Source organism: Jaculus jaculus, chromosome 12 (genome assembly GCF_020740685.1).
Source record: "Jaculus jaculus isolate mJacJac1 chromosome 12, mJacJac1.mat.Y.cur, whole genome shotgun sequence".
NCBI lineage: Eukaryota > Metazoa > Chordata > Mammalia > Rodentia > Dipodidae > Jaculus > Jaculus jaculus.
In genome coordinates this window covers 34,135,298-34,154,768 of record NC_059113.1, presented here as the reverse complement: position 1 = coordinate 34,154,768, position 19,471 = coordinate 34,135,298, and the positions used below count along the sequence as shown (strand labels likewise).

The following is a 19,471-nucleotide window of genomic DNA, read 5'->3' as shown; positions in this document are numbered from 1 at the left end:
CGTGGTGGCACACGCCTTTAATCCCAGCACTCGGGAGGCAGAGGTAGGAGGATTGCCGTGAGTTCGAGGCCACCCTGAGACTACATAGTGAATTCCAGGTCAGCCTGGGCTAGAGTGAAACCTACCCTGAAAAAAAAAAGTCGTGACGGTAAATACAAGGCTTCTCTAAAAAGCTTGGCTGAGAAGGAAGGAGCAAGGTGGGGCCACTGGTGACTGGAGCAGACGGAGTGAAGGGAAGATGGATTCAGAAGAGGAATAAAATTCAGCTCCCATCAGAGATGGGATTTCCTCAACTATATAACCTCAAGAGGGCCAGTCTGCTAGCTGGGGTTGCGGGGTCTGTTTGCAAGTGGATGGTGCCTGATCTCCCTGGGAGGGGTCTAGTCGATGGGCTTCCTTTGTGGCCACTCTGAGAGGTGGTCCTGCAGGCCAAAGATTAGAGACACAGGAGTATTTCTCAAACTGGGCTCTCAAGACACCAACAGGGGCTTTCTGCACACAACGGCAGTGCATGTTATAAGCTCTGTGAAGCCAGCTTATAGAGCTCCCAATGAACACATGGAAGCAGGGTGTTCAAAGGGAGGAGAAGCTTGCTGGGGAAGAGCCAGGACCTCATCCTCAAGGTCAGGGTTGATGGAGAAGACACCTGTGGGAAGATCCTATGAGCGCCAGTAGGAAAAGGGTCTCTCATTTCTGGAGCGCATCTGATTGGGTTCTGTCCACTGGCAAGATTCTCTGCGAGGCCACACTTGTCATGGTCCCTCTCTGAGGCCCATCCGTGCATGTCCTTGTAAAATCCAGTTTTGCAGAAGAATCCTGCCAAGTATCTTAACAAGAGCTCTGGAGGTCTGATGGCTCCCCAATATCTGATCACTGTCTGATCACTTTACTCATCCTCCAACAGCTTACAGGGTTACAAATTCCTACTGCATTCCCAGTCGAACTTAATCCCCTCCTCTCCCTCATCCCAAAATTCTACTGACAACAGTCCTGAACAGTCTCTGCTTTACAATGAAGTGTCATGGAGTAATTTTTCTTTTCTTTGTCAAGAGTTGGAAGGATAAAAACAGGTGGAGACTTTCATAGTGTTATCCCAACAGGACAAGCCAGGAGTCTGGAAGCCTTAAGCCTCAGTAGTTTGTTTTCATGGCCCTACAATGCACATGTAGGTAAGCCCTAACACAGCACCCAGGGCCTGGATCAGCGGACAGCTCACACAATTGCTGCCACACAGCTGCCAGCCTCCAAGGATGTCTGGGTTTGTCAGAGGGAAGGTCCCAAAGTGTCTTAGCCTTCCTTGGGCAGAACCTCAGTGGGCTTTCCAAGCACCACAAGTAACGCAGAGGCTAGCAAACTGTGAAACCGGCAGCCACACTTCCGCGACCTCCAAGGCAGCCACTCGGAAGTGTGCGAGCAAGAGCGGACGCTCTCTTCACACCTTTTCGGTCCAAATCCGTGCGAGAGCCTGATGAAGCAAAAGCCCCTCTCCATAAAACCGCATACACCCAACACACACGTCCAGTTACTGGCCCGGATCCATGCACCGACCACTATCACCACCATCGCCCGTAAGTGCTCCAAGGATCATGCGTCGGAATCACCCAGGATGCTAGCTAGAGAATGCACATCTCCAGGCCCCACGAAAAGGCCTGCGAGGCTGCAGTTAAAAAAAAAAAAAAAAAAAAAAAAAAAACTTTTATTTGTTGAGGGGGGTGGGAGAAACAGACAGAAAGAGAGAGATCGGGCTCGCCAGGGCCTTCAGCCGCTGCAAACGAACTCCAGACGCATGCGCCACCTGGTGCATCTGGCTTACATGGGTCCTGGGGAATCGAACCTGGGTCCTTCAGCAAGTGCCTGAACGGCTAAGCCCGAGGCTGCGCTTTTTAGCCAGCACCTAGGACGATGTGGTCGCAGGTAATCGCGGAAGCAAACATCGGGGAGACCCGGTGCTGACCGAGGGCCAGTACCCGGTGCGCGAGCGCCAAGAAGTGCAGCGCGGTGGCCGACAGGGGGCGCAGCGCCAGGGACCAGGCGGGGCGGGGGCGCCCGACATCCCCCCAGCCCAGAGCCCGGCGGCGGCGGGAAGCGGCAGCGGGCGCTGGGGCGGAAGGGAGGGAGGGAGGGAGGCGCGGCAGCGTGGAGCCCCGGCGCGGGGGCGGGGCGGGGCGGGGCGGGGCCGGGCCGGGCCGGGCCGGCGGGCTGGCGGCGAGCGCCCGGGGTGCGCGCCCGGGGAGCGCGGAGGGAGGAGCGAGGGGAGCGCGGGCCGCCGCCGCCCCCGCCCCTGCGCCGCCCGCCCGCGCGCAACAGTTCCCCCAAAGTTGCAGCCCGGGAGGCTGGCGCGCTCGGGAGGGGGACGCGGCCTCGAGGCCCAGCACGAACGATCCCGGCGGGCGGCGGCGGCATGGGTACTCGGCAGACCAAAGGCAGCCTGGCGGAGAGACCCAGCCCCGGCCCGGCTCCCGGCCCCCGCCGCGACAGATCCGACTTCTGGGCGTCGCTGCTGCTGCGAGCCGGGGACAAGGCGGGGCGCGCGGGCGCCGGCGCGGGGCTGCCCCCGTACCACCGGCGCGTCGGCATGGTCCAGGAGCTGCTGCGTATGGTGCGCCAGGGCCGGCGGGAGGAGGCGGGGACGCTGCTGCAGCACCTGCGCCAGGTGAGCTCGGGGAGGGCTGGGGGGGAGCGTACTTGACCCCGGGGGAGCCCCACCCCTCCCGGGGGAGACTGGCGAGGGCACCGCCCAGTCCCCCCCCCACCCCACAGCGAGGATGGAGCCCTGTCTGGTAGCAGGTGCCTCGGAGCTCCTGCTGAATGTTCCGGCCTCTTGGTCCAAGCAGTGACCTGCTGGCCCTGTGAGGCCAGTGAAGAGGACCTGTTGGACCGTTGTCCCCGCTGAGCTCCTCAAGTCTGCAGAGATGGTTGGTGGGAGGAGATGCTGGGAGACCTCCCGGGTCCTGGTCCCTCTCTGCCCACCGGTGGTCACCCTTTTCCAGGGGTCCGCGAGGAATGCGCAGTTTTTTACTGAACCCAGCTTCTTAAGAGTCCAAGGGCATGGCCCCAGGGCTGGTGAAATAATCACTCGCTAGGTCATTTGCTCACCAGAAGACATCCTGCGTCGTGTTTTGGGGAGCAGAAGATGTTTCACCTCCCATAACTTTGGCTGGGTCTGGCCGTGAGTGCCTGCCAAAGCCTTGGTGAGAATGGAGCGAGATCTGGTTTCTTGGCCAGCTGGAATGGATTCTCTCACGGCAGTCTGCTCTCCGCCTGGTCCTGACCAACTGGTTAGGGACAGACTGCAGATCTGACCAGGGGGCTGACGTTGTCACTTGCTTCTTGGGCTTGTTTTTCCTTCCTGTGTCTTTCGAGGATGGCCATCGGGTTGTCTCGGCCTGGCTTTGTAGCGCAGACTCACAGGCCCTATGCTTCTGCTAGATGAGGCCATCAGGTTGTCTCGGCCTGGCTTTGTAGTGCAGACTCACAGGCCCTATGTTTCTGCTAGATGAGCCTCAGCAAAGATGCAGTCTACTGCAGATGGGGAGTGGGAAACCTCAGGTGACCTTTGTGAGATTTGCCCATTACAGATGGGAAAGCCAACTTCCTGGGAGGAGCTCCTATAATCTAAGGGAGCACATACACGCTGGATTCTATAGCATCCCTTCCCCCACACCCTTATCTCTGGTGCGATGTTTCTCTGGAGTGTGTTCCCTAGGCTGCACTGCACAGGGAGAGAGGAGCAGAAGAGACTTGGGGTTTGGGGAAGATCCTCTTTTCCAAACAACATCCAGAATGATGCCCAAGAGACTGTTGAATCCCCAAGTGCCTTCCCCGAATTGAATCGTCAACGAAAGATGGCATTCCACACCATAAAACTTTAGCAATGTGTATTTCTCTTTGTCTTTTGAAAATTGGAAACCTTCACAGTAACCCCCTCACTTGCAAACAGAAAATGGATTTTCCAGACCATTATAGCCCATTTGCACTCTAGACAGTAAGAAGGTTGTGCTGATCACATGCTATTCCCCAGGTCCTGGGAGGAGTGCTATTGGGGGGGGGGTGGAATACCAAAAAATTGCAGCCACTGCCGAGCCCTTCTTGACGGCGTAGGAAACTGAAGTAAAGCCAGCATTTTCAAGTACCAGTTAGAATTCTCCAAGAGAAGGCTGAAGGTCAAGGAGAGTGAGCAGACCTTTGGACAATAGTGTATAGTAGAGATAGTATAACCATTGTGGGGAACCTGAGCTTCTCCCTGCAGGGTCTTTTGCCTGTGCATCCTGTCTGCTGGCACCTTCTCAGTGAACGCCTGGGAAAAGGCAGGAGATAATCAGACTGCTCCCTTTTCTGACACCCCCGATGTTAACTCTGGCCAATGGATGAGGACTGTGGACCTGGAGAACTGCCCTGTGTTGTCTGAAATATGGGGATCAAGGCCCTTCCAGAAAATGATCATAGGCCCTAGGCTTTGTGGGAGGAGAACCCAAGGATATCCACATGCCCATGGCAAACAAGTGGAGCATTTTCTAGAGCCCTGAGACCAAGTAGAGGAATATCCAGCTGAATTTGGGCTGCATACTGACATTGCTGTTCTCCAAATACTATTTTCCTTCCCAGTTTTGATCACCGCCACCATTCACATAGCACTTTCTTCTGTGTTTGATTATGTGTTTGGTACAAGATTTATATATATTTACTTATTTATTTATTTTTGTATTTGCACGCAGAAAGAGAAGAGAGAGAATGAATGTGCCAGGGCTTCCAGCCACTACAAACAAACGCCAGATGCATGTGTCACCCTGTGCATCTGGCTTTACATGGGTACTGGGAATTGAACCCAGGTCGTTATGCTTGGCAGGCAGGTGCCTTAACCACTGAGCCATCTCTGCAGACCCTCGTTTTGTTTTTGAGATAGGGTCTCATGTATCCCAGGATGGCTTCAAGCTCACTGTGTAACTGAGGAGGACGTTAAATTTCTGATCCCCCTTGCCTCTACCTCCCGAGTGCTAGGATCCCAGACATGTGCCACTACACCCCGTTGAGTGTTGGGGGTCAAGCCCAGGGCCTCGTGCATGCTAGGTACCAGAGATGTTTGTACTCAGTGCATCTACAAGGCTGGAGGAAACTTTGGATCCTTATCTCCTGTGGTTCTCAATGTCTTTGAGTCCTTGATCTTTCTGAGTCCCTGAAAGAGCTACACGCACTCTCCTCCGATAGATGCACTCCCATACAGCCTTGCGGAGAACTTCAGAGAGCAGTCAGAGCCCCTGAACCCTGCTTGCAGAGCTCAGGTTCAGCATGACCGCTCCTTTCTGAGTCCCCTCCCCCTCCCCCAGGTGGCTTGTTCCAGGTGGGGATTATAGAAAATGGTCCAGAACCGTGAGGAGTTTGTGGTGGGCTGATTCCTTCTTGGATCTGGGGAGAGTTTCCTTGCTTGGAGACTCTCCAGCTTATCACTTACTGAAACATATCAGGAGGCCAGCCTATGATTCAAAGGTATTGGCAGGATGACTAGCAATCACCCTGCACATTCACCCTACCTGAGAGACTCTCTGTAAGCAAGCCTATTGGAAAGCCCCCCCCCACACACACACACACACACACTGAGCAAAGAAGAGGTCCTTACCATTAGCCTTGCTCTTCTTTGTCCTGTACCTGGAATGCATGTACACCATTCCACCGTCCTAGGCACGTCAGCTCAACTTCTGACTGCCAGGATCCCACCGTACTTCAAAGCATCTAATCATCCCTGGTTTTTCCCCTGATGACCTTTGGTTTGTTAGACAAGGTCATATGTTTCCTGAGGGCAGAGAAGAACTACTGTGTCACTGGGATAGAACTGAGAAGCCGTGGGCTTGTGGTACTCCTTAGTAAACCTTGGTACTTGTGGAAATGTGTGTACAGACTGTCGTCACCATGTGTCCTCAGAAAGTGCTTGGATCCCCCCCCCCCCACGGCCATATGCCTATATGCTGACTTAACCAGACTGTCGTTACGGCAGGAGATCCTGTGCAATTGCTTTCCGAGTGGTTGGATTTCTGGGCATGATGTCCACAGGCTTGACTGTGCCTGGCAACCTGCCACACGGAGGTGTTCTTGGAGAGAGGAGTGGCATGGTGCCCAGCCTCGGTGGCACCACAGGATTCCATCAGGCAGGTGCAGTCTGGGGCCTCTGCTGGGGAGGCCAGAGGAGAGCGATCCTGACAGGAGAGCCGGACTTCCCGGTTTCTGCGGGATCCGTGTGTTCCCTCCACAAAGAACCGTTCCTTTTTGAAATCCGCCGGCCTTCGCTTGGTTGGGGCTGTCTGCAGGCTTTTGCAGTAATAAAGATACAGTTGGATATCAGGCCTGCTTTGTTGCTTTCTAAGGCTCCCAGTGTCGCAGGCCTCTGTAGTGGCCAGGCTGACCACAGGGCCTGCGGCTGAGTCAGTCACCCTGGCTTTGAGGACTAATGGGGCCGAAGCCACCTTCTTTGAGAGTACCAGGAGCTCCTTTTCTCTCTTCTGAGCTCCTGACACACAGTGTGGTACAGGCTTTCTAGGGCTGAAGTCATATATCAGGTACATGGCCCATGGTCAGTAAACCGTTATAGTCTGGAGTCTGGATTTTTATATATATACACACACACATACATACATACACACACACACATACATACATACATATATATTTATATATATAATTTATATATATAATTTGAGAGAGAGAGAGAAGCATATAGAGCTAAAGAGAATGGGTGCATCAGGGCCTTGCAGCCACTGCAGATGAACTCCAGACATATGTGCCACCTTGTGCATTTTTTTTTTTTTATTTGAGAGCGACAGACACAGAGAGAAAGACAGATAGAAGGAGAGAGAATGGGTGCACCAGGGCTTCCAGCCTCTGCAAACGAACTCCAGACGCATGCGCCCCCTTGTGCATCTGGCTAACATGGGACCTGGGGAACCGAGCTTCGAACCAGGGTCCTTAGGCTTCACAGGCAAGCGCTTAACCGCTAAGCCATCTCTCCAGCCCCACCTTGTGCATTTGGCTTACGTTCGTATAGGAGAATCAAACCTGGATCCATAGGCTTCACAGGCAAGTACCTTAACTGCTAAACCGTTTCTCCAGCCCCAGTCTGGATTTTACATGCCTCTCTGATGCACTTATCCTGGCCCCTGGCCCTGGTGTGCTCTCTCCAGAGCCTGCTGAGCTTGGCTCAGATTTCTCAAGTATTTCCACTCTAAGCACAGGCCAGGTAGCGCTCCCCACATTCAGGTCCACTGATTGCTCCCTGCACCCCACCAGTGCCTGCATGTGAGAGCTGCTTACTGAAGCGTTACCCAGGTGACCAATGTCTCTCTACAGCATCCCTATCCGATGTCCAGGAGGTGAGGTCAACAACATTGGAGGAAATTCCCCTCTCCAAAGCAGGCACGGTCAGACTGCCATCTGTCTTCCTTCCTTCCCTGCAAAATTATGGGTATCATTTGAGAAACACACATATTCATATTTATTCATTCATTCATATTCCCTCCTTCCCAACCTCCCTCTCCCCCTCCCTCCCTCCCTCCCTCCCCCCCGCCTCTCTCTCTCTCTGCCCTGGTCCTCCTGGCTGTATTCCTACCAATTACCTTAGTCCCTTCAGACTGCTATAACAAAATACCAGAGGCTGGGTGGCTTATTAACAACAGAAATCTAGTTCTTACACTCTAGGGGCTGGAAGTCCAAGATAAGTCTTAGGCAGATTAGACATCTAGTGAGGGCCCATGTTCAGGTAATGAGTGTCCTCATGTGGGAAAAAAGAAAAGGCCTCTTTAAAAAAAAAATACACACATACACACACACACACACACACACACACACACACAGGCTGGAGGGATGGCTTAGTGGTTAAGGCATTTGCCTGCAAAGCCAAAGGACCTAGATTCAATTCCCCAGGACCCAAGTTAGCCAGATACACAAGGTGGCACATTTGTCTGGAATATGTTTGCAGTGGCTGAAGACCCTGGCACATGCCCATTCTCTCTTTCTCACACGCGCTCTCTCTCTCTCTTTCTGTCAAATAAATATGTAAAAATAAAATATTTTTTAAAATTATTGATTTATTTGCAAGCAGAGTGAGAAACAGAAATGGATACTCCAGGATCTCCCACCACTGCAATATGCGTCCCACTCTGCATCTTTACCTGGGTGCTGGGGAACTGAGCCTGGGCCCTCAGATCCCACAAGCAAGCACTGTCAGTCACTGAGTCTCTCGAGCCCTTGAGCGTATTTCAGAAAGGCACTTCTTCCAAAGGCTAGAATGCTATAGACATCAGGAGGTGAGGACTTCAGCATCTGCATTCGGAGGGGAGGGAACACAATTACTCTCTCACTATCATATCCACTCCCACTAAGAGAAACTGGAATGGGGAGGGGCCCACTTATCTAAGTTAGCAGGTTCAGTTGCTATATCGGGCTCACCTTTACTAAAAGGCTTGGGTGTTCAAACTGAGGATAGAGGCCTTGGCGCACTCAGCAGAGGCAAGGACCCCTTCTGACAGTGCCTGTTCTCCCTACCCCACCCACCCAGGCCTGGGCACTGTGCCCACATGTCTCTCTGGGAGCATTTCCCAGCTTTTTTTTTTTTTTTTTTAACTTTTATTAGCTCAGACTGCTGGCTCCAACAGCCATATGGAGTTCTGCTGACAGCTGCTGCTCAAAGGGACGTGGCATTTTGATGATTCTAACTTTATCTTAACCAGGATAGACATGCAGTCCAGCTGAGAGTAGGGAGTACCTAAGCATGTTTGCCTGCAGAGACGGCCTTGCTTTGAGCCCGAGGCCCGTGTGTTGTGGTTCCAGTGTGACCTCCAGAAGTTCACATATTGGAAAGCTAACCCACAAATTCATATGCTGATGGCATGTGGGGGGGGGGGTCTTGGTAGGTCACCAGGGTTAGATAAGGTCATCAGGGTGGGATCCCTGTGGTGGGGCTAGAGAGATGGCTCAGCAGTTAAGGCACTTAACTGCAAAGCCTAACAATGCAGGTTCGATTCCCCAGTACCCACGTAAAGCGCGATGCACAAGGTGGCACATGCATCTGGAGTTCATTTGCAGTGGCTAGAAGCCCTGGTATGCTCGCTCTCTCTCTCTTTCTCTCTCTCTCTCTCTCGAATTGAAAATAAATAAATAAGATATGGATGTAGTAGTGTATGCCTTTAATCCTAGTACTTGGGAGGCAGAGGTAGAAAGATTACTGTGAGTTCAAGGCCACCATCTTGAGACTACATAGTGAATTTCAAGTCAGCCTGGGCTTAAGCAAGACCCTACCTCAGAAAAAAAAAAAAAAGATTTATATATATGCGTGTGTGTATACATATATATATATATGTATGCATGTGTGTGTGTGTGTGTGTGTGTGTGTGTATATATATATATATTCTCTCTCTACATAGTGAATTCCAGGTCAGCCTGAGCTAGAGTGAGACCTTACCTTGGCGGGGGGCAGGGGACAAAGGGAGGCTGAACCGACACATGCTTGCTGGGCCAGGAAATGCAGTGCCATGCTCTTAGACTTCCTGGCTTCCTCATCTGCAAGCTAAATTAATTATTTTGTAAATCACCCAGGGCATTTTGTTACAGCGGCAGAAAGCCGGGTTAACACACCACACCTCCAGTGTGGTCTACCTGTGTCTTTCTCTGCCCCTGTGGCTGCTCTGTCTCTGTTTCTGTGTAGCTCTTTCCTCTGCTGAGTGTTTCTGTCTGCCTGGGTGAAAAGCGGACTTTTGATAGTGTCTTTGGGGGATGGCGGGCATGTTAGCACATATCTGAAACCCTAGCAGTGGGAGGTTGACAGAGGAATCAGGAGCTCAAGGGCAGCCTGGGCTACATGAGACTCTGTCTCAAAACAAAACACAAGACATCTCTTGTTAGTCTGCCTGAGTTGGGCAGGCCTCACTCTACACCCTTCCCATTTGCTCAAGCTGGAAGACTGGCAGTGATGCCATGAGAACTGGAGGCGTCCATCCAGTGGTCAAGGAAGGGGTCTTAGCTCCTTTTGGTCGTCTCCCTTAGCAAGGGAGAGCAGGCATTAGCAACTTGGTCTGTGTCTGTGTGGATTTGTTTTTTTGCTTTTTTTTGAGGTAAGGTTTCATTCTAGCCCAGTAGCCCAGGCTGGCCTGGAATTTACTATGTAGTCTCTCAGGCTGGCCTCGAACTCACAGTGATCCTCCTACCTCTGCTGCCCTAATGCTGGGATTGAAGGCATGCACTACCATATCTGGCCATTATGCCTGACACTGTGTGAATTTCTGATCCATCAAACATTTTCTCATGTTAGTTTTACTCCTAAGTTAATATTTTGGGGGGGCTGGGGCTGGAGAGATAGCTTAGTGGTTAAGGCACTTGCATGTGAAGCCTAAGGACCCATGTTCGACTCTCCAGATCTCACGTAAGCTAGGCATACAAGGTGGTGCATGCATCTGGAGTTCAGTTACAGTAGCTGGAGGCCCTGGTGCGCCAGTTCTTTCTCTCTGTCTTACTCTTGCTGTTGCTTTCTCTCATAAAAATAATAATAGTAGTTTTGGGGTTTAAATTTTTTTTTTTAGAGAGAGAAAGAGAAGGAGAGAGAGAATTGGCACACCAGGTCCTCAGCCACTGAAATTGAACTCCAGGAGCTTGCACCACCTAGTGGGCATGTGTGACCTTATGCTTGCGTCACCTTTGTGCATCTGTCTTACTTACATGGGATCTGGAGAGTCGAACATGGGTCCTTAGGCTCGTAGGCAAGCACCTTAACCACTAAGTCATCACTCCAGCCTAGTTTTTTTTAAGATTTTTTAAAAATTTATTCATGTATTACAGACAGAGAGAGAGTGAGAATGGGCACACCAGGGCCTCTGGCCACTGCAAATGAACTCCAGATGTGTGTGCCACTATGTGCATCTATCTGGATTATGTGGGACCTGGAGAACCAAACCTAGGTCATTAGGTTTCACAGGCATGCACCTTAACCACTAAGCCACCCCTCCAGCCCCAGTTTTTGTTTTTTAAGACAGGTTTTCACTTTATAGCCTATGGTGACTTCAAACTTGTAATCTGCAGGCCTTAGCATCCAAAGTACTAGAATTATAGGTGTGTGCCACCTTGCTCCTTAAATACTTTTGTGAGGTTAGTACAATATTATTTAAAGTACAGATGGTAGAGTTTTGAAGATATTATGAAAAGCAGTGTCCAAACTGGGCATGGTGGCACACACCTTTAATTCTAGCACTTGGGAGCCAGAGGTAGGAGGATTGCCCTGAGTTTGAGGCCACCCTGAGACTACATAGTGAATTCCAGGTCAGTCTGAGCTAGAGTGAGACCCTACCTCAAAATGTGTGTGTGTGTGTGTGTGTGTGTGTGCGTGTGTGTGTGTGTGTATGGAAGATGAACAAAGAAAAAAGCCATCTGAATCAGTTTATTCAGCAACAGTGCCTGCACTCCCAGGCATGGCTCCTGGCATGAAAGGTATAGCAAGCGGCCCTGTGGGGAAGACCATAGCGACCCAGGACCCAAGAGACAAGGTCAGGCAGTGTCCAGCTACACAGCGGGGCTACCTTTGCTAGGAATCAGAACACCCGTTCTGGGCCAAGGTGCTCATTCTAGAAGGGAGCAGAGGCGCCATGGAGGTTGTAGGCAGCTAATGAGAGATCAGAGTTCCGCATGGCTGCTCGGATTCCGGCTCCTAGCTCGGATCACTGACTTGAGAGCAGCTGCAGGGGTCATACGCAGACTCAAGGCACATGGTACACACTGGCTGCTGTCTCTCTCCCGTCCTTCCCCGCCCCCCACCAACCCATAGGGCTCATATGTGGCCATAGCCACTCAGTCCAGAAGTTGCACAAGCCTCCCGCCACTGGCTAGTTGGGAAGTTTAGTCTCTTCCGTGCTGCCCCGGGAGACCCTCTCAAGTCACCGCCCACAGCTGCATCCTGCCCGAGGACACTCGCCAGACTCCCCTCTTCTCTTTAAAACTTAGTTATTGGGCTGGAGAGATGACTTAGCAGCTAAGCACTTGCCTATGAAGCCTAAGGACCCCAGTTCAAGGCTTGATTCCCCACGACCCACGTTAGCCAGATGCACAAGGGGGTGCACGCATCTGGAGTTTGTTTGCAGGGGCTGGAGGCCCTGGCACACCCATTCATTCTCTCTCTCTCTCTCTCTCTCTCTCTCTCTCTCTCCCTTTCTCTCTGTATCTGTCACTCTCAAATAAATAATGAACACTTTTTTAAAATTTTTATTTATTTATTTATCTGAGGGGGGCGGAGAGAATGGGCGTACCAGAGCCTCCAGCCACTGCAGACAAACTCTAGACACATGTGCCACCTTGTACATCTGGCTCTATATGGGTCCTGAGGAATCGAACCTGGGTCTTTTAGCTTTAGCCTTGCCAGAAAGCATCTTAACCACTAAGCCATCTCTCCAACCCCCCCCCCCTTTTAGCAGGGGACACTGGGCAAGGAATGGAAGAGCCCCAAAGGAAACCCTGTCCACTGAAGCCGCCCATTTGGAGGGAGCTGGCACTTACAGCCTGGGAAGGTGGAAGCCAGTGACTCCTACCCCTGCCAGAAGTTCAGTCCTCGCACCTGGTTCCTAATGTACCTCTGAGCTTGTGCCTCAGGTGACCAAGGGGCAGGGGCAAGACGGGATGCCCCCGCCTTAGAGCTGTGGGCAAGTAGCACCAGAAGACGCTGCCTAACATCTGGCCCTCACGGTCAGGAGTCCCACCCTGACCTTCACAGCACAGCGGCTACCATGCTGCAGCCTGGGGTGGTCACAGCACCTGGCATCCCACCCCAACCTTCCTTGTTAGTCCGTAAGTGAGCAAGCGAGGGCCACTGGCTGCAGAGTGCTCCTAGGAAGAGCCCTAGTCCCCCTGCCACTAGGTAGGTGCTGACTGAGGGCACCCCAGTGGCCTGAGGGGTTCTTGACCAGCTGGCACACTGTGGTTCCTGGCTCCCTGCCACTACAGAGTAGGCAGGTCCAAGGTCCCGATCGCCTGGATCAGCCTTTTCCTCTCTCCTTGGGGAAGAGGAGCTCCCCCAGCTCCCCAGGTGAGGCACAAAGAGCTCAGAGGAGTTGTGGTATATATAGAACCACACAGGCTTGGGCCAGGACCCATTCTCCTAAGGCGCTGTGCCACCCAGTGATGGCTAGAGGGGTATGGGAAACCTGGGTCCATCCCAGTGAACGACACAGTGTTTACAAGGCTCCCTGAGTTGAGATGGGTGGTTTGGGTCTCCTCCTCTAAGGCGGCGTGGAGGCGCTGCTTCTGGGTCCCAGAGGACCCACTCTGCTATGGCAGGAGCAGGAATAGAGCAAGGGAAGGTTGAGGGTGGGATTGGATGGGGAATATCACTGCCCTGAGCATACGTTCCAAGAGACACTTCCAGCAAGACGTTATCTTTGTGTGTGTGTGTGTGTGTGTGTGTGTGTGTTTATTTATTTATTAGAGAGGGAGAGAGAATGGGCGCACCAGGGCCTCTAGCCACTGCAAAAGAACTCCAGACACATGTGCCACCTTGTGCATCTGGCTTACATGGGACCTGGAGGATCGAACCTGCCTCCTTAGGCTTCACAGGCAAGTGCCTTAACCACTAAGCCATCTCTCCAGCCCCATTTTTTTTTTATTTTCAGTTTTATTAGCATTTCGCTTCACTACAGATCCATTTGACATTTAACAAGAAGCATGAACCCTGATAGCTGCTTGCTGAGTGGATCAAACTTTCTGTGGAGATTTGCCATGTCATTAAGTGCTCTTCCACAACATCACTTTTAAATTTATTTTTGACAATCTCGTACATGGATACAATGCATTTTGACCCTGTTCTCCCCCAAATTACTCTCCCTTTCTCCCCCTCACTAAAACCCTTCTTCCCATTAGATCCCTATCCTACTAACACCTTATTTTTCTTTATGACCCACTGATTTAAATTAAGGTTGCTTGCATAATCATAGGTGGGAGGCTATTGATTAGAGAATGTACAGTCCTCCAGTGGCTACCTTCCCCCCCACCACCTCAAGGAGACTTCCCTCTCTCAGCAATCATCAGTTTCCACTATTTACTTTTGCAGATGAGGGTTCTCACGGGCTCCTCCCTCCTCTAGGAGGATATATTGATTCAGGAAAAGGAAAGCCCATCGGCCGTGAGTCCCTGAGTAGAGCAGACTTGTCTCCAGAAGACACATTCCGCAGCCCCGACTTCCCATCCTCTTGGTCTTAAGTTCTTTGCACCTCCCCACCTTCCATGAGGTTTCCTGGGCCTTGGAAGGTGTGGTTGAGATGTCCTGTTTCGGGCTGAGCACAAACTCATCACTTCTTGGTAACTTTGTCACCTGTGGATCTCTCTATTCACTTCTACCCTTTGCACAGAGCAACTTCTGTGTCCGAGGCTGTGAGCTGTATGGATTGGCAGCAACGTGGTGCCGTCATTCATTGTAATAGTAAGGTTTAATTAAGACCGGCTGAAACAAGCCAGGCGTGGTGGCTCACGCCTTTCATCCCTGCACTCGGGAGGCAGAGGTAGGAGGATCACCATGAGTTCAAGGCCACCCTGAGACTACATAGTGAATTCCAGGTCAGCCTGGGCTACAGTGAGACCCTACCTTGAAAAACAAAAGAAAAAGATGGGCTGAAATAATGAACTGACACTGGCGAAAGTTCACTGCCTCCCCATTAGAACATGGTTATGTCTCTGCTCCCAGCAGCCCAGTACAGCTAAGGGACTTGGGAGTATGAAGGCCAGGGTATCCCTTATCACTGGGGTTTCTGTCACCGACAGCTTCTAACCCATACAGCATCTCTGAAAAGCAGAAGTTTTTCTAGTTGGTTCAACCCTGCCCTTAATGCAGTACGCAGTGGTACCCAGGAGTCTTGGTGAGATCATGCAGTTCAGAGTTTTACCAGCGTATCAGTTGGGAGCTCTACCCTTCCTCCCACCACCTCACTGAGCACAGCTTTATATCACCTAAGGCAAGGGACAGTAAAACGAGCCAGAGCTTGACTTCTGCTTCTCAGCCAATGCTTGCCGTATTGTCCTAGTGGAAAGCTGAAGCAATTGGGCATCTTCTTGAAAGTTCCAGCTCAATGCTCCGACCTCTTCTGGTTTTCTTTGTTTGTTTGTGGTAGAGTCTCGCTGTAGCTATGTAGTCTCAGGCTGGCCTCGAACTCATGGCAATCCTCCTACCTTGGCCTCCCGAGTGCTGGGACTAAAGGTGTGCTCCACCTCGCCCAGCTTTACTCCCACCTCTTAAAGAGCGACGGACAGAATGGAAGGTTTGCTGAGTGGATCTGGAGTCCAGCCCTGTCTGGAGCCCCGAGGGCACAAGCGGTGACATCATGTTGTCCTTTCTCATGCACTCATAAGGTCTAGGAATTCTCCTGCAGCTTCTCAGACTGCCCACATTTCCACCCCTCGCAGTTCTGGGGGTGTGTATTCCGGACATGTCTCATAACCTCAGATCCTCCACACTCAGTAATTCCAGTTGACTTAGCTTTTCCTAGCGGGTGCCAATCCACTGAACTTCCCTGATCCTCATCTGTAGACTTGGGGTTTCCCAATCCTTGAGTTGTGTCAGGCATCACACGTGTCCAGGGGTTCCCAGGGACCATAAAGGACACAGGGGTGGGGGCTAGTTTGGAAAGTAGAAACTCAGACAAAAAAGCATCCAGGTTACCTGTTACAAGAACCCTCACCTCTCCGAAGAGAGGCTTTTGCTGCTTGCAAATTGGCCTGAGTGGGCAGGATAAGAACAATAGAAATGAGTTGCACTAGGGAACATCTCAAAGAGAGGCCGGTCCGTGAGCCAGGACCCAGAAGAGGATACTCTGGGAGTCGGACCACAATGGGAAGAGAGAAGTGCTAGGATGGGATTACAAAAATTTTGTGTGTATATATTGCTGAGGACAGAACGCAGGGCCTCTTACCCACTACTAGATGACACTACCTCTGGGCTCTGCATGCTCCAGCTGCCAGAAACTTCCAGAAAACTGGCAAGGAAATCCAATGGCCAGGACAGCCCATCAGGAACCTGGGAGCAAGTGTGTATCTACAACTTCTGTCTGGATGGTGCCTGTGATGGCACAAAACATCACTATGAGAAATACTATGGGCATAATCCAGGGACAGGGGATACTGGAAGATAGCTGTGGTCCTCTGCTACCTCTGTGGCTCTGGCCTTTCCTTTCCCTGCCTTTCTTCTAGCCCCACCCGCCTCCCTCCCAGTGCCCGTGGACTCTGGACATGGTCAGGAGCCTCCCAGAAACCAGGGAAAGGCCCTTCCTGCCCTCAGGGACATGTCTCCTTGATAACTCATTGATTCCTCTCTGTTGCCACAGGCCACACCCACTCTCAACTGACTCTAGGGAGCAGGGCCCTATGGGGATGACTGCCTGACTGGGTCCACACAGCTCCTGCTGAGAGGCCTTGTGAAAGAGCATTTGTGGCTCATTCCTTGCCAGTCCCTGCCCTCTCCACTGCCCAGACTGACAGGCACCCTTGGTGACAAGCCACTGAGCTCCTGCTCAGGCAGGGCCTCGCCCTAAAGCCAGCTTAAGGATCCTGGGGGAATCCCCCCTCTTCTCCCTCCTCTTCTCCCTCCTCCACCTCCTGAGGCAGGGAGTGAGCTGGATTCCAGCTGAGCTCCTCCTCATCCAGTGTGACTCATCTCTTCGGCCCAGAGGGAGGGCAGCAAAAGGTCTGAGTCCAGATTCTTGGAAATTTGGCCTTGGCCTTGCCTCTGACCTAGAGATTTAAGGTAGTAAAGACGCTCAGCATATTATGATGGTTAATTTTATGTGTCAGCTTGGTTAGGCTGGCATCCAGCTTTGGGTCAAACACTAGTCTAGATCTGACTGAAGGTTTTTGGTTTTTTGGGGTTTTTGTTTTTTTTTTTTGTTTTTTTTTTTTTTGGTTTTTCGAGGTAGGGTTTCACTCTAGCTCAGGCTGACCTGGAAGTCACTATGTAGTCTCAGGGTGGCGTCGAACTCACGGCGATCCTCCTACCTCTGCCTCCCGAGTGCTGGGATGAAAGGTGTGTGCCACCACGCCCAGCTACTGAAGGTATTTTTTAGGTGCATCAGTAGACTTGGCATTTTAAAAAGATGACCTTGCATGACATGGGTGGGCCTTGTCCAATCAGTTGAAGCCCTAAGAGAAAAGACTCGGCCCCGGGACCCGGGAAGAAGAATTCTGTCTCCCCACGTCCTCCACACGAGTGCGCAGCGTTGAGTCTTCCCTCGCTCTACAGCCCACCCGGCCTGCTCCGCAGATCTCAGACTTGCCAGCCCCACAGTCACATGAGCCAGGTCCTTAAAATAAACCAAGTTCTCCCTCTCTTTCCACATATGCACAAACATCTATTGGTTCTGTTCTAATACTCTTTAACTCCCAAGTACTGATGGCTGGGAGAAGTAGAGTTAGAAATGTCTGGGGCTGAGGGGCATGGTGGCACACTCCTTTAATCCCAGCACTCCGGAGGCAGAGGTAGGAGGATCACTGTGAGTTCAAGGGCACCCTGAGGATACATAGTGGATTCCAGGTAAGACTGGGCCAGAGTGAGACCCTACCTCAAAAAAAAAAAAAAAAAAAGTCTGAGAGATCAGGTTCCTCCTGTCCCTACTACTCCCTTGCTGAGGGAGCTCACCCTCCAGCCTCAGTTTCACACTTTGAGAAATGGGCAGTTCCTGTCTCCTCTGCAGGGGAACCAGGTTACTAGGGAGTCAAAAGGATGCCTTAGCTCTCTAGGTCTTTCCTCAGCTTCTTGACCCAAAATTCTTTGATGGTGGATCAAAACTTTCCTTTACATGGGACAAAATTTACCATGGGGAGGGACACATGTGCTTAAATGCATTTTCCAAAAGGTATAAATAACTGAGTCAGTCATTGCCCAAGCAGAGAGATTAGGAAGGTGCTGAGTGAACAAAAAAAAAATTCAGGGAATGTATTTTGGCCTGGGTACCTTAGAGGCCATCTTACCCCCCCCCCCCCCCGCACACACAAAATCCCAGTTTCATAAGAGGCTCTAGGAAAGTGAAAGTGCAGCTGGGAAAATAAATTGGTTAAATAAAAAACTGCAGATGCATAGCACTGGGGAAAAGGGAGGCTTAGCAGAGACACTGGTATACTAGAGGCCCTGGGTTGGTTCCATCCAAGCCCTGAAAAAAAAAAAATAAAAAGAAAAATACAGGAGCCAAAATGCCCCAAAAGAAAAAAGTGTTCATTTGCTGAATTCCTGGTGTCCTCTGCTTTCTCCTGCTTGGACCCTCCATCCTGTAGATGAGGAAGCCCCACTGTGGCAGGAGGGCTGGCCCTGCTCCAAACAGTGACTCAGGGCCTGCCCCAGAGTTGGGTTTTCTGCCCAGCCTGACCTATGTCTAGGGTGGCTGTGACCCTGGGAGAGTAAATCAAATCCTTTTTCTAAAGAAAAGGCATCCACTAGCTACAGATGATTGTGCCAGTAAGTTAAAAAGCAGACATACAGAAAAGGCATCCTTTGGTATGTATTCGTTATCGTTGCTGTTTCTTGGGGTTTAATTAAATTGTAGGGGGCAGTAGCTGGGCATCTGCTTCTAGAGGCCTGCTTCATGCAGAGGACGTCAGTTTGAGACTGCAAAGTTAAAGCCCAGCGCACAGTCACATCTCGTCACTGAGCAAAACTGCCGAGCATCCTCCTCCCCCGGTCTGTGGCATCCTGCTGAGCTGGTCACCGAAGCCTGTGTCCACCACTGGGGAGTCAGTCTGTTCAATACCTGGCTGCACAAATTCCTTGAGGGACTGTAGGTTTTGGAGGGTTCTGAGAGTCCTGCCTGGCCCTGTGAGGACAGCGGCCCCGAAAGGTGACCAGAGAGCCTCTCTGTTGGCCAGGTTGGACTGGTAAGGCGGAGGCTGTGGGCCTCCATCAGCAGCTTCTTGGCTTGGCCTCTGCAGAGCAGACTCTCTGGCAGCACCCACTGGCACCGGGCCATGGGCCCATGAGACTGCCCGTAAGAGATTACCACCAGGCTGGAGAAGGTAGCTTAGTGGTTAAGGCATTTGCCTGCAAAGCTAAAGGACCCTGGTTCAATTCCCCAGGTCCCATGTAAGCCAGATGCACAAGGTGGTGCATGCGTCTGGAGTTTGTCTGCAGTGGTTGGAGGCCCTGGCACACCAATTCTCTCTCTCTCTCATAAAAAAAAAAATACAATATCTTAAATTAGAGAGAGAGAGAGAAAAATGACCACCAAGGCTGGCACCAGGGCCGGGCGATGTCCTGAACAATGGGGGTTTCTCTTGGGAGAGGAGAGTATGGCATTTGCTTGTATTGCTTTTGCTAGTTGGCTTTGCTTTGGTGATTTGCAAGCTCTCAATCTGACAGCTGTGCCCATCTGGATGCATAAGTGCTCATTCCCCACAAGAAACTTCAGGACAAGCCCTTTGTCTGCATGATTGCAAGCTTGGTGTTCTTGGGTAGCGTTTGTGTACACACAGGCTACTGACAGCT

General features: G+C 51.5%; 1 protein-coding gene across 1 annotated transcript in view; it reads left to right on the top strand.

The window, feature by feature from the left end:
* The first annotated feature begins 2,370 nt into the window (after positions 1–2,370).
* The window catches only part of Lrrc75a (leucine rich repeat containing 75A), a 52,883-nt gene continuing 35,782 nt past the window's right edge, over positions 2,371–19,471 (top strand). Inside the window, exon 1 of the mRNA XM_045131304.1 lies at positions 2,371–2,653. Within this exon, the coding sequence (XP_044987239.1) occupies positions 2,402–2,653 (252 nt within the window). The 5' untranslated portion in view covers positions 2,371–2,401. The remainder of the gene's footprint in view (positions 2,654–19,471) is intronic.